We start from the raw sequence: 17,480 nt of genomic DNA, 5'->3' as shown, positions 1-17,480 counted from the left end.
ATTCTCCCTAGGATGTCACTCTTCGACAAACTCTGAAATGGTATCACTGATATAGAAGTATAGTTAAACCAGATTGATTAAAATAAATTAAGACCATTTGACCTATATGTTGTGTAATTGTATGCGGCAAAACATGAGCTTTGCATTGTAGTAAAGTGATGCGAGAGCCGCACGGAAGGTTTTCGGAGTGACACAGACTCCAGAGAAGCTGCAGAGACAAACCCGTGCCCACATACCCGGAAATCTGCGCACACTCTCCAAACTGGCATTTTAAATAGATATAATTCAGTGCTTAACAAATGAGGACTAACAATCACAAATATAAAAGGTCTTATTGCCTATACAAATAACTGCATTGGGACGATAAATGCTCAATGGACTGTATATTATTTTTACCAGAATAGATTCATTAAATGCTGCTGCGCTTCCTTGCATTTAAAGCGAACTTGTCTATCAAAGAGAGATCACCTTGCTGCCGTGCGTATTAGAAACAATGTAGGTGAGTTTCCATATTGCTGCACAGCTATTTATTTTCATGAATAGAGATCTGTTATTCAATATACGGTTTGATTAGTGGTTTTATCCAATAGAGAAACCACATTGTATTCTGCCTAACCAAAAAACATAGCATAAAGTACTTAAAATACACAGTTTTGCTAATAAAGGTATTACCAAATTAAAAATTATAATATAAATACAATATAATTTGGGCTCTTTATACGGATAGCACAGTTCTTTTAAACGTTAAATAGTGGCGCGATTACTTTCTGATCTCTTATTTTCTTTATAGATGTATGTATGTGTGTGGTGTACGATGTAGAGGAGTAGAGCATATTTTCCCCCGATAACGTGCAAAATAGAAGTTAAATGCATGCTAATGTAAAATTAAAAACATGATCTTGATAGGATTGTCACATTGTAACAAACCGATTTAAAAAGCATTAGATGCGTCTTATGTCTAGCCATTCTCGCGCGTGCGCACTCGTACACTCGGGAAAGCGACTTCTTTTTACAAATTATCTAGGATACTGGAATTACCTTATGTTTTATCGAAGGTACACCTTAACCGTTTATTACATTACGGTTTGCCCCCTTAATCCAATAAATACCCACGTTGTAGCTAGTTTTCATTTTAAGGTAATCTGAATATATACATTTTAAAATGTAATTCTAAGGAAATGCTTATATCATCAGTATCACTATTTTTGTTGTTGTGTCATTGTTGTTTTTTAGGACTGAGTCTCTAGAAAACCTGGCTCAGAACACACAGACTTATCATGGAATCTGTTCCTATTAAAAATGAATTATCCGAACTGGAGATTATCCATGTCAAACAGGAGATGCCTGAATTGGAGACCTATATCATCAAACAAGAGGATCCAGACATGGATTTAAAACAAGAGGTTGACTGTGTTAAGCAGGAGAAACACAAGCAGGAAATGGATGCCGTTTCCAAAGACCAGTCACTGAAATCTGAGGATGTGGACAACAGCCAGCAAATGGTCAAGAAGATGACGCACATGGATGCCCAGTATGCCAGGCCTTCGCAATATTTTGACATCAAACAAGAGGATTTGGATTTAAACTATTTAAATCCTCCAGGAAAAATACTCCACAAACTGTGTACTGATGCCCAAAAAGTAACACCAAGCATGCATACAAATTGTGTAATTCCCACAAAGGCCTTTGAAATCCAGCTTCAGTTGCAGCCGAGGCAGCGGGTACCCTTACCCTTGGTGTTAACTGGGAATGAGCTCTCTGTATCTGATATCCACTCCATCTCCACCATGAGGCCAGGAGAACACACATGCAGTGAATGTGGGGAGAAGTTTGATGTCCTGGGCATGCTCAGGCGGCACCAGAAGATCCACACGGGAATAAAACCTCACCGGTGCCCCGATTGTGGGAAGGGGTTTTCGTATGCAAGGAGTGTCAAGGCCCACCAGCAGATCCACACGGGACTAAAGCCATTCGAGTGCCGTGATTGTGGCCGGTTTTTCAGACTAATGCATCACCTCAAAAGACACCAGAAAACCCACCAGAAATCCCATCCCTTCGCACTATATGGAAAGAACTTAACTTACCAGGAGAACCTCACTTACCACTCTGAAACTGGAAAACCCAAAGAGAAACACCGGTGCAATGTGTGTGGGGATGTTTTCATTCGCTCCAATCACCTGCAGACACATTTGCGCATCCACACAGCAGAGAACTCCTATAAGTGTCGGGAGTGCGGGAAAAAGTGTAAGAAGTCTTTGTACCTAATCAAACACCAGACGTGGCCGATTGGAGACGAACCGCACCTTTGCCTGGAATGTGAGAAGACTTGACAGAGCTAGTGTTTTTCTAGAACGGGTTCCCAAACCAGTCCTGGAGGACCTCCTGTCCTGCTGGTTTTTGTTCCAACCAAGATCTTCATTACATAATTGAGCCTTAAATTGCATTGTTAGTTCAATTAAGATCTCAGTTGGAACAAAAACCAGCAGGACAGGGGGTACTCCAGGACCGGTTTAGGAATCCCTGGTCTAGAATGTAATTAATGTTCGGAAAATGTAATACAATTAAAACAAATAATATTACAAAAGGCGACATTATGAACCACGATCAACCCTTTCAAATGCAATATCCATTTGAAAGCTATATATTTGCCACCAGCTCAGAATTATTTTACGACATGCAATCCATAAACTACGTGCCAGAGATAAAAATGTAATATTTCACAAATTTAAATAGCAACATCAAGTTAATGTGTGGCTCGGAGGGTCTCTCCTCTGTACAACTAACACATCCCTTCAAGATATAATAACAGATACATATTATAAATTACAAATTAAAATTCCACAAAAAAGTGAAATGGAAGTGTAACTTTGTCCTTAAACTACTCCACATTACCCCAGTCAGCAATGAATGAGTCTAGTTGGAATAGCCAACCTGTGATAGCTTATTGCCAAGATTACATATAACAGCAGACAAGTTTGAATAAAAAAAGGCAGAAACAGAGTTACAAATGGATATCTCCAAAGAGAGGCCATATAGCAATCTCTGTTGCAATTAATTAACTTAAGTAACACAAAAAGGCCACATGATTGAGATCTGTACAGCAGCAAGTGAACAATTGGAGTTAAAATGACAGTTCCTACTGAATTGATGTTGCAATGAATTCCTGTAAGAAAGGAACTTCACTGAGAAGTAGAAACCCAGAAGTAAAACCAGACTAGATGCTTGATTTAAAAAATGCATGTGCAGGTCAAAAACAAAACCTCAAGTGACATTTCCGAAGAGTGTTTCTGAAACCAAGAACTGGGAGCAACACATGGTTCATGATAAGATCTTAAAAACATAAACTAAGGGTTCAGTAAGAATAATTTAAGCTCAGTTATCAAACCAAAAGACACAAAGTAGAAGTAGGAACTAGGCTCGAGTCACATAATGACCAGTTACAAACACACATTAACACCACCTTTAATTTTTCCCTGGACTGGACTTCAATTGTTAGTGTACTAGTTAAAAAGGTAAAAGCTGACATACTTAATACTTAAGCCATTCAGTCTTTCAGGTGGTTAGCAAATGTTCATAGAACTCTTTCAACTTTAAAGTGAGCCAGTGAAGTAATTCAAATAACCAAAAAACCTGAGGTGTGGAGTAGGAGTCAATGAACTAACACCCAGCAGTTAACAAGTTAGCAACATTTATTGAACAACAAAATACAATTTACCACACGAAAAAGGAAAACAAATGGTTATAGCTGACGAAGAGGGTACAAATAAGGAGTCTCACCAGCAAAGACTCATGGGGTTAAAGGAGTTTCCATGGGTCTACAGGAGAATGCGTCTCCCTAATGCATGCCTACTGTTTTCAGGACACATTTTCCCTGGATGAGGCCTATGCATACTCTGGTTCTCATCTTAGGTCAACACTGCATTGAAATGTCATTGAATGTCATCCCTGGCGAGAAGAAAATTGCTGTTGACCCCACCATCACTTTGGGACAATTACCTATACAGAAGCTGCCTCCATTCAACTAAAATTGAGTACCATGGGCAATGCAATCAATACTGTTACTTACCATGAGGCAGCATTGCAAAGCAATCATCTTTCACACACCCAAACTCCACCAGCTTATACATGCCCAACATTAAATCATCAAGTTGTAAAGGTCAATAAAGTGGCTGGTTTGGTGGGACAAACGCCCAAATTCCCTTCTGAACACTTAACTCTGGTTCCCAAACTGGTCCTGGGGGACCCCCTACCCTGCTGGTTTTTGTTCCAACCGAGCGCTCAATTACTTAATTGAACTAAATTTCCTAAATCAGAGACTTAATTATTTTAAACAGTAGGGGTTTTAAGTTAAGTATAGAATGATATTAAAAAATGTATTGAAGAAACAACTATTTTCCTACACAATTTAAACCGTAAAATCTAAGCAGATTGTTACTTCAATTAAGGTTCAATTAACTAATTGAGAGCTCGGTTGGAACAAAAACCAGCAGGGTACAGAGTCCCCCAGGACCGGTTTGGGAACCACTGCCTTAACTGAACAAGTGACCTGAATTATAACAAACATGTTTTGTTTAGAAAATGCCAATTCATGGTGACCTATAAAACTAACTGGGGATTAAGCACAAGAAACTGTTAGGTAACTCAAAAGTACATGAAAGCAAATTAAATTGTTAATTTTTCATTTTTAGGAGCTGGTAAGAGTGGCATAAAATGACTTATGTTATGGCTGAATAAAATGGAGAAAAAAATCTAGGTCTGCATCAAGATTTTTGCTCAGTCCTTAGACACCAGGTTCTGTGGAATAGTCACACAAAACTGAGAGGTAATTCAAAGAGTCACATTACTGCTATGGCCTAATTCAACCAAGGACATGTGCAGCAAGATTTAAGCAGTCCCAAATAACTTCATTTGAAGGCTGTTTTAGAAGAGGTTTGAGAATAGCATTCTTACTGTAGCATAAAACTAGATATTGTGTTTCTGAGAAGGAGGTAACTATGGCAAAGACGAACTTGAAATGGAGACACCTTTCATAACCAAAGGTTCGTTTTCACCCACACTGGCAGAGTGTAGCTTATACCATGAGTATCAGCATGGCTTGGCTTCTGGTTTTGGGCTTTTGAATCCCTACATTCTCCTGACATTTGTGTAAGAACAATGTAGAACAGTTATATTTGTGCAGGATTGAGACCCTCCTCGTCTACCCACACAAACCTGTATGAATTAAGCCCCCTGTTCCCATTACTGTGGTGAACAGATTTCCAGCACAACAAAAGCACTGTTCAAGTATGCCAAGCACTAAATGCAGATGAACAAACAATGGAATGTAACAAACAAAAAATGCACATTAAACACTTGAAATACTTGATTCTACTGTATGAAATTGACATTGTTTAGGATTCAAGTTTGATTCTTTCAGGAGTAGCACAGATACAATATATCACTGCTTTCGGATGTGAAAATAGAGTAAACAGAAAATAAATACATCCCAAACAAAGGAAAGTTACCCTAAAATCTCTGGAGAGGCAGAAAAAAAAATGAATGACTAATAGACTCAGGGCACATTTTTATTCTTAGTCCTTTAATAAGGTAAGAGTTCCTTTTTATTTTATTTCATTGTATGTATCTCATTAACAGTAATTTAAAAAAAATAGGACTGGTAGCCAGGATGATGCTAATTACAAATGTTGGTGCTGTAACTGTACAATTTGGTTTTATGTTGATTTTATTTCCGTTTTGCTTTCTTTTATTTCCTCTTTCTTGTAATTACATGCAACATAGTCTCAGAGTATAAAAGCAAGTCAAGGGCAAAAATCCAAATGAGCATTTGATCTTTTAACACAGGAGGAGGAGGGAATATTCGAGGAAAAAAAGGAATTGTCCCCCCCCAAAAAACAATTTTATATATATATATATATATATATATATATATATATATATATATATATATATATATATATATATATATATATAGTTTTCTGCCGTCTCATCCCCAAATTGCATGCTGGTCCGATTTCAAAGCAGGTGTTCGACCAGCCAATTCCTGCCTTTTTCAGTAGGTCCTGAGATATCTTCATGGTTTTGTAGGAGACAACAAAAAATCCAAGGTTGTACACTTTTCCAGAATCCTCCATTCCCAATAACCGCCCATTTAAACCCTCACCCTCCCCACCCGCCCCAACCATAGCTGTTAATAAAAAAAAAAAAAAAAAAAAATCCAAAAAGGTAAAAACAGGTCTGCTAATGAATGGCTTAAATCCTCACAGTCAGGGGGCTGACCCCCTTGCTTCTGCTCTCAGAGGTTCGGTTGGTTTTGTTCCCCTCTTTGTTGGCGGTGGTTTTTCGACTTGGCGGCTGGAACCCTACAGACGTGGGACGCTTGGCGTTTCTCCCCCAGGCCCTCCACCCCCCTCCGCTGCTCCGCCGCCCTAACCACCCTGCCCTCCCCCCCCTGGCCCTCCCGGGTCACTTAAATGAGTGCAGTGTGTCCTGGAATTTGGTGCTGGTGTAGCGCACGTGAAAGCCCTTCTTGTGGATGGTGTCGTCAGAGCGGAACTTGATCATGATGGAATCGCTGGTGGAGTAGATCTCTTCAGGGGGCTAGGAGGAACAAATCAGTGGGGAAGAGATTTGTCAGGCATCTTATCTTGGACGAAATCAGAACCTCAATTTTTAATAGAAATGCCTTGCTGTGATTGCAGAAAAAAATCGAAATAAAATGCGTGTCAGTGAAGAACCTGTGTTTAGATGGGAACTCTGGAATATATAATTTCTGGTTGGATTATATTCAAGTTCTTAAAGCTGGCTGTGTGCATTGGCTGCGGATTGAGACTTCATTCATTACATATGACAAACTAGCAAATGAAGTATTCATGCATTTAGGACCTAAAACTATCAAGCAAGGTTTTACTAAAATCGGCTGCAACCCAGTAGTAAGGAAGAAACTCTACTCTGCTGCCCTTCATCGAGTTGGGTTTATTGTGAGACTACTTACCCCAGAGCCACAGTAGCGTCCCAATCTAGGCGCTTTGACATCGTTTCCGTCGAAGAGTTCCATGTAGTCATAGCCGCAGTCCGCTTCCTCTTCGATCTCGAAAGTCTGGAAGATGAGCTCCACTCCGTAACCCTTTTCACTGGTTATCACCCACTGGCAGTCGGAACCTCCAGGGTAGTTATTGTCCCCAAACTGGGCATGGGAAAACAAGTCCTTTGTCTTGACTTCAGCCTTCAGCCTTCCTCCGCATTCTAACACACACGAGAAGAGGATACCAATAAACATTTGACGCAGGGAGGTCAGGTACCATCACGTGTGGATGCTCTATCATTTTTCATTGTGTGTGCTCTGCTCAACCTTACTACAGTTCTGACCTTAATTTGCTCTCATCTGGTACTGTACCAATCTACTCAAATTACAGCTTTACGCTGTATTCTTCCATGTTGTTACATGCATATAAAAACAAATCACTGCACTGAATTGTTCTTAATGGAGACCCTCAGAATACCACTAATGTCCGTCTCTCAGTATCTCAAACTACACTGTATACAATTGCAGTGGAATGTCTTCACATTGCATCATTTATACATATTGTTCGTTAAATAAGATTTTTGAATGCCGATTCAGCCTAGAAGTCTGCAGTGGCAGTCAAACATTTGCTACCTCCTGTCTTCAAAAAATGAGTCCAGTTTAACCATCAATATGTATGAAACTAAATTAAATTGCCCCCCAAAAAGGCTATAAATAAAGGGTAGCAATAGTTTCCACCAGAAAATGCACCTGACTAGCTGGGGAATTCTTAAATCTGAAGCAATGTTTGGAGGGCTGGTACCTGGAGCATGGGATGCCTCAAAGCCCTTCTTCTGCACCGAGTTGTCTGAGAAGAACTTGATGAACATCTTGTTGGTACTGGAGATGAGGGGCTGGGGCTTCTTGGTGCCACAGAATTTTCCCATGCTTGTTGCTTTGGCGTCACGCCCGTCGAAGATTTCCACGTGGTCGTAGGCACACTCCATGTGGGCCTCCATATCGATCTCATTGAAGGACTGCAGGGCAGGGATAAATAGGGACAGGTTGATTAGATTTGATTTCTCTGGCCAACACACCAGTGAGATCTAACAGATCTAAGAGACGGCATGCATTATCCATGCAGAGACAACCATACAGAGGTAAGCAGGGAATGTGTGGTGTTTCCAATGCACAAACAAATTAAATGGACAATAGCATTATATGTATCCTGAGAGATTCTGTATAGTTTGAGTTTGCCTTTTTTCACTTTTCAATCAAATGGTAGCAGGAGAATTAAAAGAAAAAAGATAAGTAGAGACAAAGCAGCATATTATTTTTGTATTTTCTATTGTACACAAAGGGTTCACAGAGGGATAGAGAGGTGGAGGGATATAGGCATACAGGGACAGTAGGACTCATTTACTAAGAATGTAGTCCACAGGATAACTAGAGCATCATGGGATGGACTGATGGGAGTTCTCTGGTAACTGCAAGAAACATTCACAGAAGGGGCCAGATCGAATCATACAAATGTCATGACAGGAAAACGTTTATGGTTTAAATCCATAAACTTTTCAGGTGCATTAAGACAGTTTCCAGGCCAACCAGTGAAAAGTCTAGGGGGAACATACAAATTTGATGCGGTGTCCTGGAGTGATAGAGATAGCCCAGGAGCAGGCTTTCTTGCTGGGGTATTTGTCAGGCCAGTTGGGGCTCGTTATGGTACCGGACACGGTAGTCACTTTGTGATCGCAGCCAGCTGGAAGGAACAAGAACACACAAAGCAAGGTCAATACTCCTGCAGCTCCTTCTGCCAGTATAAACATCAAGGCTCATTAGCAGGACAGGCCAGTCTGGTTCTTTTGGCCTGACCCATAGAGGATGAAAAGCTTAAATGCTCAATAGTACAAACAAAACATGACTTTAAAAAGGAAGTCTAGTGTGGAAGTTTTGGCCAAAACACCAACTGCCAGCAAAAAGAAAACAACAAATGACTTTGAAAATGCACACATCCCTGCAATCCAAACATACACACACTATTTTGACTCTTCTGCTTATTCCTGTAGTTTAAACAAATTATATTTTCAAATTATTGATGCAGTATTCAAATCAGTGATTTGGCTGAATGCTAGAAGTAAACATTTCTGTTGACTGATCTGATTTAGAAAGGCAGTACAAATGCTTTATCATTGCTACCCTATATATTGTGTTTGTGTTCATAGTAACAGGGTCCAGTTAATTGTGCAGGGAGCTCTGGGTGTTGCGGTTGTCCTCGCCCGCATACATACCTTCCTTGCAGTCGTGTTTGTTGTCGTGCAGAGTGAAGCCGCTCCGACACTGGCATGAGTAACTGCCGAAGGTGTTCACGCACTCGTGCTGACAGCCTCCGTTCTCCTTCGAACACTCATCCTTGTCTGAAACGGACAAAGCACACCATCGTGAAGAAGCAGCATTCAGAAAATCAGGACTATTGCCTCCGGTCTGATCGCATTTCAAGAAAAGCATCGCTGCTCTGGAGCCAGTTCCAAGCAGATCAAGGAATATGAAGGAAATTGAACCATTTTTTAGACTTGAACAGGGAAGATTCCCCAGTGCGGATTCCAGTATTCAAAATCGCCAAAGGTATTGACCACATCGATACAGAGGTCCTCTTCAAGATCAATAAATGATACATGGACCCAGGGACACAAGTAGAAAATTATATTGAAGAACAGAAATGAAGACCCTTTCTTCACAAAACAAGTTGTTACTTGTCCCCCCACACACACTTTTGGCAATATTATATACATCTTACCATCTTGAACACTAGTATACTTGAAACTAGAAACTGAACTTGAGAAATACATAGAACGCACATTTAGATTTTGTAAAAATGAATTCCAATATCAAAATATAATTTACACTGTATAATACAAATAATAATAATAATTAGTATTATTAGTGAGCACTGGAACATAGGCTTTTGGGACACACATTAAAGCTACCATTTAAGAATGTAGATTCCAGGATTCCCTGGGTCTGCTGGTTTTAATTTCTAACAAGCTCTTAATTAAACCGTCGATCACGTCTGTTAAATGTCACATTTCAACCTTGTTAGTCGTTTTCAGCTCTAAAACTGGGTGGACATAAATTTAAATATGTGGGTAGGAATGAAGACCAGCAGACACCAGAAGTCCTCTGGAACCTGGACTGGGAATACAGGGCACTGTATCCTCCCTCCTCACCAGAGTTTCAGAGGGATTTGAAACTCACCAGAGAAGAAGTGGGCCTTGAAGCCTTTCTTGGACACAGTGTTGTCTGACTTAAACTCGATGCGCATGTTGTTGTACTGTGAGGTGATGACTTCGGGCTTCTCCGAGCCACAAAACTTCCCGTGAAGCTTGGAGTCAGCAGAGAGTCCGCTACGCACTTCCACATAATCATATTTGCATACCTGAGGGGCTCGGAGAGGGGACATCCAGTCAGAAACAAACACAGGTGCGCATTGAAACTCGCATGCAGACACAACCAGTCTGGCCTAATGTATTGGTAAGGATACAAATGGTTTACCAGCAAAATACAAAATCGACAAACATTTTAGGGACTACACTGCTTTCCAAGCCGTGCTGTTCTCAACAGTAATAGAACATGCTTGAAGTGGATAGCTTAAAATAGCATTACAAATCCACAAGAAACAAAGCTGCAATAAACACATGCACAAGGAATCAAAAGGACTCAACATATTCTTGGGATATATTAGTGTCATTATATATTTCCCCAGTTTCCCCAATGCCATACACAGAGCCATATAGTAAGCTAGACAAAAATGGTAAGGACATGTTAATGTAGCATTGAGGTTGTAACTGACCCTCAGCCAATTACATTTGTCAATTAAAGTGTGACATTTTGCATTTAAACACAGCCTATGATTTACTAGTACTCTCCTTGCACTGCCTCAACATACAGAGAACCAATCTGACAGGGTCTTGCTTGGTATTACGACCAGTAGACTTGAAGTGTAGACCTCCGTACAGAATCTCATTTCCATATACACGTACATTTTAATTGTGACCAAGCAACATGATCCACACAAAAGGGAGCTCGCTGACTTGACAAAAGACCCTGACACTGAAAAGCTACTGGACAGAGTGACTTATTCAGGCCTAACAGGGAATGATCAAAGTGAGACAGCAGAGATTGTGAAGTCTGATATATAGGTGTGATTGTTGTGCAGTGGGTTGTTTCGCTCACATCGTTGCCCTCTGTCTCAAAAACGTCAAACTGCAGTGTGATGCGGTACTGGGTAGGAGCCACCAGTTGCCAGATGCAGTTCTTGTTGGGCGGGTATTCACGGGGCCAGCCTGGACTAGTGATTGAGCCATTGAGCTTAGTAATAAACCCTCCACAGGCAGCTGCAGAGAGAGGGAGATAAAGAGATTGTTACCTCCAGGACTTACGAACCCTCAAATTTAAAACATGTAGAAAGCATTAGAAATGGATCTTAGTTCATGGAATACAAGACTGGAGTTGACAATTTAAATGGTAAATTGTTACTTATTAGTATGGTAGTACAAAAGTAGTTAATATTGATAGATTGCCTTATTCTTGGCTTGTTACCAATAGAATGAACCTAAACGCTTCTTTTTGGGCCATTCCTTGGTTTAAAATCTTAATTCCTCTTTTTTTACACCCCAGTTTAAATATTTGAAAGATATGAATCCCTTCCTCTGCCTATAGAAACCATAACTCAGGTGAAGGCCACATTATAATGTGTTTGTTTTGCTATTAAAATCCAGAAAAACACAAAACTGAACGACATTCTTGCAGTTTGGAAGCCAATTGATTTTGATAGGAATAAATGTTGAACGTTCTGTATCTTTTTTATTAGAAGTTGACTTCCTTTGCAATGTAAGTGCATGCAATTACATAGTTACCTCTAGATGGAGACAAAGGCCAGCTTTTGGGAAGAAGCAGTGGTGAGTGAAGGAAAGGTAAGAGCAGGAGAATTCAGTCTACATGCATTAGTTGGCAAATGCATTATTCTATCCTATATTCCTATAACAAAACTAATTTAAACCTTTTTATTGAGGAAAAAAGTAAACTTTTGTTATGTAAACACTATTCTGTAGAAACCATTTCTAAACAGTGTAATCACACTGCAGATTTGTGCTTTTATTTCTTCCTCCTTCCCCGTACTTCCCCTAACCCTGCCTATGCAAACGTGCCCTATATTTTTCTGGAAAAGATCCCTCAGTGTGTATTGTGGCAATGTATCAAAACCAAACCAAAATCAGCCTGGAGAGAAAATGGATAGGCCAGTTCAGTTTCACTAATTAGTCCTTTGATCTCATGTAAACTTACATCCCTGAAAGTAACACTCTTACTGAAGAAAACAATGGCCTTAATTTCTCCCTTATTCATCAGGTCCGTGAGGAACACTGTGCCATCGGTTTATTTCTTCCAGTCCAGCGCTCAGCTACTTAATTGGTCTAATAACTACACAATTCACACGATTCAATTCCACAATTCTCCAGACTCCAAAATATTCTGTGGGCATGGTGTTTGTGTCTAAAACTAAATTGAGAAAATTTAAAAAACAAATCAGCTGTCAATCTTAAGATTTTAATAGTTCATTGATTTTAACCAATCTGTGAATGCTCCAGTTTGGAGCGAATACCAAGACAACATGACAGGACCTGAGGAGTGACGGCACCGCTCTCTCGCACTCACCCTCACAGCTGCGCTTGTCTGAAGCCAGTTCATATCCTGGGTCACAGGCACACTTGTAGCTGCCCAGGGTGTTGACGCAGCGCTGTTCACAACGCCCGTTGTCAGGTTTCGAGCACTCGTCCATCTCTGTAGTGGAAATCACAGCTTCACGTTAGGGAGCCACAAAAAGAAGCATCAAACACAGACCATTTTATTGTTATCAGTTCAGCAGCTAGTGCTTTGATCAATTCAATTAATGAGAGCAGGGATTCTCACCAGGGCCTGGGGAACCAGTGGCCTGCTTTTTTTGGTTGGTTGGTTTGATTCAACCAAGCTCTCAATTGAATAACTTAAATCTTAATGGAACTAATTATTTGCCTAGCTACAGCAACTTTTATCATTAGATTTTTATTTAACTTGGAGATTTTAAATGAAAAACTAACATTATAAAAGGGGCTGTGTTTGTGTGCCATGCAATTGAAAACAAAAGCAGAACTGTGAGTTCAGATTTATGTAATCGAGCTTGATTGGAACAAAAACCAGCAGTGCGCGCCTGGAATCAGGGCTGAGATCTACCGATTAAGAAATACTGTGGAACAAACACCTGAATATCCTTAAGGTGTTAAGGATGGACTTAATTAAATCATATTACCAGCTTAATAGATCAATAACTAACATCCCCACATTTTAAAAATTGTTGATTTTGGCTGGCCTATAAAACTGTTTGCCTTGGGGTTCTCCAGGACCAGGGCTTTGGAGTACACCCTGGCCTGCTGATGTTTGTTCCAATGGAACTCTAAATGATATAATTGAGCCATGTATTGCATTATATTGCATTGTTTGTTCAATTGAATAATCAATAAAGCAATTAAGATCTTGATTGGAACAAAAACCAGCTGGACAGGGGGTCCCTTCAGGACCGGTTTGGGAACCCCTGCTGTAGAGTAATACCAAGAGGAGGCAAGAAAAATAACTTAAATTTAAGAATCTACTGTTTGCAAGATCCTGTGTAATACAACTATTGTTCCCCTATATTTCTGCATAGATAGACGGGTGGAGCTAATATAATAACACTGACTATACTGATCCGTGGTTTAATGCATTTTTCTAACTGCATCAGTACTATTGGGACAGCTAAGCCTGCAACTTTAAAAACCTGACTGGGACTGAACTGTCGAATTGCTTTCTTGGGAATGCGTTACATCTTTCAATGTGTTAAAACTGTTATAACTACAATCTGACAACGGAAGCTGAAGTCTGAAGTGTATACAAAAAATATGCAATTGTATGTCCTAATTAAATCCAGTGTTGTAATGGGGACTATTATACTATTCCTCATGATTTAACATGCCAATGTGTTCTCTGGATACAATTAGTCTCCAGTGGGGTTCAAAGCACTGTGCGACATTAATGTCCCCCCCCTCAACACCACACAACAAGCAGTATAGATGTGTGGCTTGGAGAGTTTGTTTCCTTGTGGTGGAAATGATGTAGAATTACAGGCATAGAGCAGTTGTTTACTATAACTCCTGAATTATTCAAAACACCTTCAGATTAACAGAATGTTACATTGTTACAATATACAGGGGGCTATTTCGGCCTTTTTGTTTGCTCTGTAGTAGCTACCCAACCACAGAACCTCAACCAGCACTTTCCTGCACCGGAGTAAGCTTCAACGGCACGATTTGTTCCAGCCCCGTCACCCTTAATGTCAAGAAGCACATTTCCCCCCACATACCCTTCTTCCCTGCCTTGTTGATCTAAAGGCTCACTATACCTAGATCCTGACCTTTGAAGAAGTTGGCAGCAAACCCTGCCTTGTTGACTGAACCATCAGAGACAAACTTCATCCAGAGCTGGTTGGAGCTGGTCTTGATGTCGTCGGGCTTGTCGTAGCCACAAAACCGCCCCAGAAGAGGACTACTTTCTGTTGTGCCATCTCTGACTTCCAAATAGTCATAGGCACAGCTGTCATGTCTCTCGATCTGCAGACACGTGGAGAAAATGGAAGCACACGCTTAGGTCAGCACCTCAAGATCTCTCATTCAATGCAGAGAGCTACTGAAAAGATTCCTCAAGAATCCCACCTCCAATAAGCAATACAAACAGCACGTAGAGTGTGGAAAAGGTAAGAAATTAAATGTGTGCTTACATAAGTATTTTATCACCTACAAATTTAAAATAGATTAAAAACACACCCATTCTGATAGTGTACTACACACAGAAACTCATGTCTATCTGTGTGTGTAGTGGAATGCTATTGGGACTAATTGAAAGGTCATGTAAACACCAGAAAGTGATTTTTAGAATTTAGATTTTGGTAACGTGATCATATAATAATTTAAGAAATTGATTTTAGCTGAAAATTGATGGAAGAAAATAAATACCTCAAATGACTGAAAGGTGAGTCCTACATGGAAGCCCTGAGCAACAGTGATCTTCCACACACACACTTTGTTGGGCCGGTAGTCATCAGGGTAGTTTGGAGACTGGATTTGCCCATTGTCTCTCCTCACCTCTCCACCACAGATAGCTGCAATACAAAACCAAACACTGATTTACTGCCAGAGAAATTAAACCAAAAATGTTTAGTCATGAGGTTCATAATTTAAATAGCAAACAAAAAATGTATATACACATACTATTCAAATATACTACAGTATACTACCTGATTGGGTACATTGTTGTGCATGGTACCGTTCTTAGTTTGTCTGAAATGTGTATTGTGTATTACGTTTTACTTCATTTATAGTGCAAAAGCATCTAGAATATTCAATTATTCTCCCCCTTTTCCTTTCCAATTTGGAATCACCAACTATTGAGCTTGGATCGCCCCTATGACTCCCTGCGTCTTCCGAATCAAAGTTACAAAGCCATCCTGGTTAGAATACATTTGTCATTTTGTTATCTATGAGGATTTTGCTAGAAAGCAAACTATGTCAAATTGGATTGCTTTACAAAAAAAATCAGTCTATGCACTGTCAACCCAGAATGCCCCACAGTCTAGCTACACCAGACGGAAGATTTGATAGCTAAAAATGACATACAGCTGAGCTGCAGCCACCTGAGAAGCCACAATGAGGTGCTGTTGTCTCAGGTCTGGGGAGTCACTAGTTGAATTCTTCCCACTGCTATGGGCTCAAATTAGCACCATAAGTAACGAATTCGAAATAAAAAATATTGTAAACAAAAAATGTAGTTGAGAAAATTGATGTTGAGATCAAAAGCAAAAGTGTATAGAATTGTAAACAAAAATTATATGAAAGGCCAAAAAATGTAAAGGAAATCATGTTAAAGCAAGAGCACTGGACTCGCTACCTTTGGTTATGATGCTGCAATCCTTTTTTTCGCTGTTTAAGAGTTTTGGCACCGTTTTGTTCTGAGGGCAGGGCTTACAGGGAGACATAGGTCATGGCTCTCCATTGGTCCACTAGGTTTGAGTGACAATTCTTATAGCTTATTATGCATTTCCTCACGGGAACTCCCAGCAAAAGCAGACAATGGTATAGCTAGGTTTGGAGTGCAGCACTCTAGGAACTCTGGGATATTGGCAACTCAGGAATTTTGATTTAATATTAGACAAACTCTTCAACAACATGTCTGGCTCTGCTATGGTTCTCACAGTGGAGTTGTATCCCTCAGGTTTGGGCCCCACCCTACCTTCATACACAGCAGAGAATCCTTTCCCAACCCAGTTGCTGCTGCTGCGGAACTCAATCCAGAGCCGACTGTCAGTAGAGATGATGGGTTCAGGGAGTTTGTCCCCACAAAAGCGACCTGAAACACACAGGAACAAAAAAAAACCACACCATTTGGTCCCAGTTCAGCCATATCCAGCTCTCCATCACTTTTTAAAATTGACACATTCTCTGTGTAAAGAAATGCCTTGGGAAACTCTGGAGTTCAAACAAACCTTTGCAGTGCTACATTTGGCTTTATTGTCTTTGTTTACATGAAAGTTTCAGCAGAGCCAGATGTTGTGCTTTAAGTCACACATTGAAATTGGTATGGCTGAATTACAACAAAACAAAAGTATTTTGTCCACATGCGCTTGCCATATTGCTCTGAGGCTCCGAGGGGAAACTCCTTTCGGTCTATATGCATGTGATTTTACTCAACTGTCGGCTGAGGACTAGCACACAGGACAGGATTTTCAACTGAAAGATATTACTGTGTATATTAAGCATTACACCTTTGTAGAGAGGGGTATTGTTTATTTAACAAGTGCACATAACAAGAAACACTACAACAGATCAGTTACTTATTTTGTAAAGTTATGGCACATTAGGTTTCATATATAACCTATTAACTAATTAAAATATGATGAATCGCAACTCAAACATTGTTAACTGCAAACCCCACAAAATACATAATGCAAGTACAGCAAGAGAGGCTTGGGACAGGGTAATTATACAACAGTACACAACACAGCAAAGCAGGGGGAATACTTGATTTATATTAAAACGCAATCTGAGAACTCCTGTGTCACAGAGTCCCGGTCACTATGGAGCCATATGGTCACCAACCGAGAGAACTGCTCTGTTAAATGCGTACCTTTTAAAGGAGCTTTCTTCCAGAACCCATCTCGGATCTCCACATGGTCATACCAGCACAGGTGGCTGCGGTACAGATCCATAGAGGTGAAGTTCAGAATGATCTTAAAACAAGAGACTTGGTTATTGAAGAGGAAGTGGACAAAAGATTCAAAGTTATTCTTGCTGGCAAGAACATTAAAAAGAGTATCAAGTTTCAAGGCAAACCAGGGCAATCAGATTGAACCAGCAAAAGCCAG

General features: G+C 40.1%; 2 protein-coding genes across 3 annotated transcripts in view; one reads left to right on the top strand and one right to left on the bottom strand.

Moving 5' to 3' along the window:
- The first annotated feature begins 218 nt into the window (after positions 1-218).
- Positions 219-5,307, top strand: LOC136759457 (zinc finger protein 660). Of its 2 annotated transcripts, none has more exons than XM_066714477.1 (2): positions 219-495; positions 1,234-5,307. In XM_066714477.1, the coding sequence occupies exon 2, from the start codon at positions 1,278-1,280 to the stop codon at positions 2,328-2,330; it is 1,053 nt and encodes a 350-aa protein (XP_066570574.1). In that variant the 5' UTR covers positions 219-495; positions 1,234-1,277; the 3' UTR covers positions 2,331-5,307. The 2 variants fall into 2 exon arrangements, with proteins under 2 accessions (XP_066570574.1, XP_066570573.1); XM_066714476.1 differs by having other exon boundaries at positions 219-499.
- A 250-nt stretch (positions 5,308-5,557) lies between these two features.
- Positions 5,558-17,480, bottom strand: part of bmp1a (bone morphogenetic protein 1a) — an 82,389-nt gene continuing 70,466 nt past the window's right edge. Inside the window, exons 9-20 of the mRNA XM_066714475.1 lie at positions 17,243-17,345; positions 16,349-16,465; positions 15,076-15,221; positions 14,478-14,673; positions 12,710-12,835; positions 11,231-11,391; positions 10,253-10,433; positions 9,289-9,414; positions 8,632-8,759; positions 7,824-8,037; positions 6,992-7,242; positions 5,558-6,597 (exon numbers count right to left, since the gene is read on the bottom strand). Coding sequence (XP_066570572.1) covers positions 6,463-6,597; positions 6,992-7,242; positions 7,824-8,037; positions 8,632-8,759; positions 9,289-9,414; positions 10,253-10,433; positions 11,231-11,391; positions 12,710-12,835; positions 14,478-14,673; positions 15,076-15,221; positions 16,349-16,465; positions 17,243-17,345 — 1,884 coding nt within the window. The 3' untranslated portion in view covers positions 5,558-6,462. The remainder of the gene's footprint in view (positions 6,598-6,991; positions 7,243-7,823; positions 8,038-8,631; positions 8,760-9,288; positions 9,415-10,252; positions 10,434-11,230; positions 11,392-12,709; positions 12,836-14,477; positions 14,674-15,075; positions 15,222-16,348; positions 16,466-17,242; positions 17,346-17,480) is intronic.

The sequence above is a fragment of the Amia ocellicauda genome, chromosome 9, assembly GCF_036373705.1.
Source record: "Amia ocellicauda isolate fAmiCal2 chromosome 9, fAmiCal2.hap1, whole genome shotgun sequence".
Classification (NCBI taxonomy): Eukaryota; Metazoa; Chordata; class Actinopteri; order Amiiformes; family Amiidae; genus Amia; species Amia ocellicauda.
The sequence above is the reverse complement of the archived record's forward strand: the minus strand, read 5'-3'. Positions and strand labels throughout refer to the sequence as shown.

What these genes read in the sequence shown, in the direction of transcription:
- LOC136759457 (XM_066714477.1), top strand. Translation starts at nt 1,278, where the DNA reads ATGGAATCTGTTCCTATTAAAAATGAATTATCCGAACTGGAGATTATC.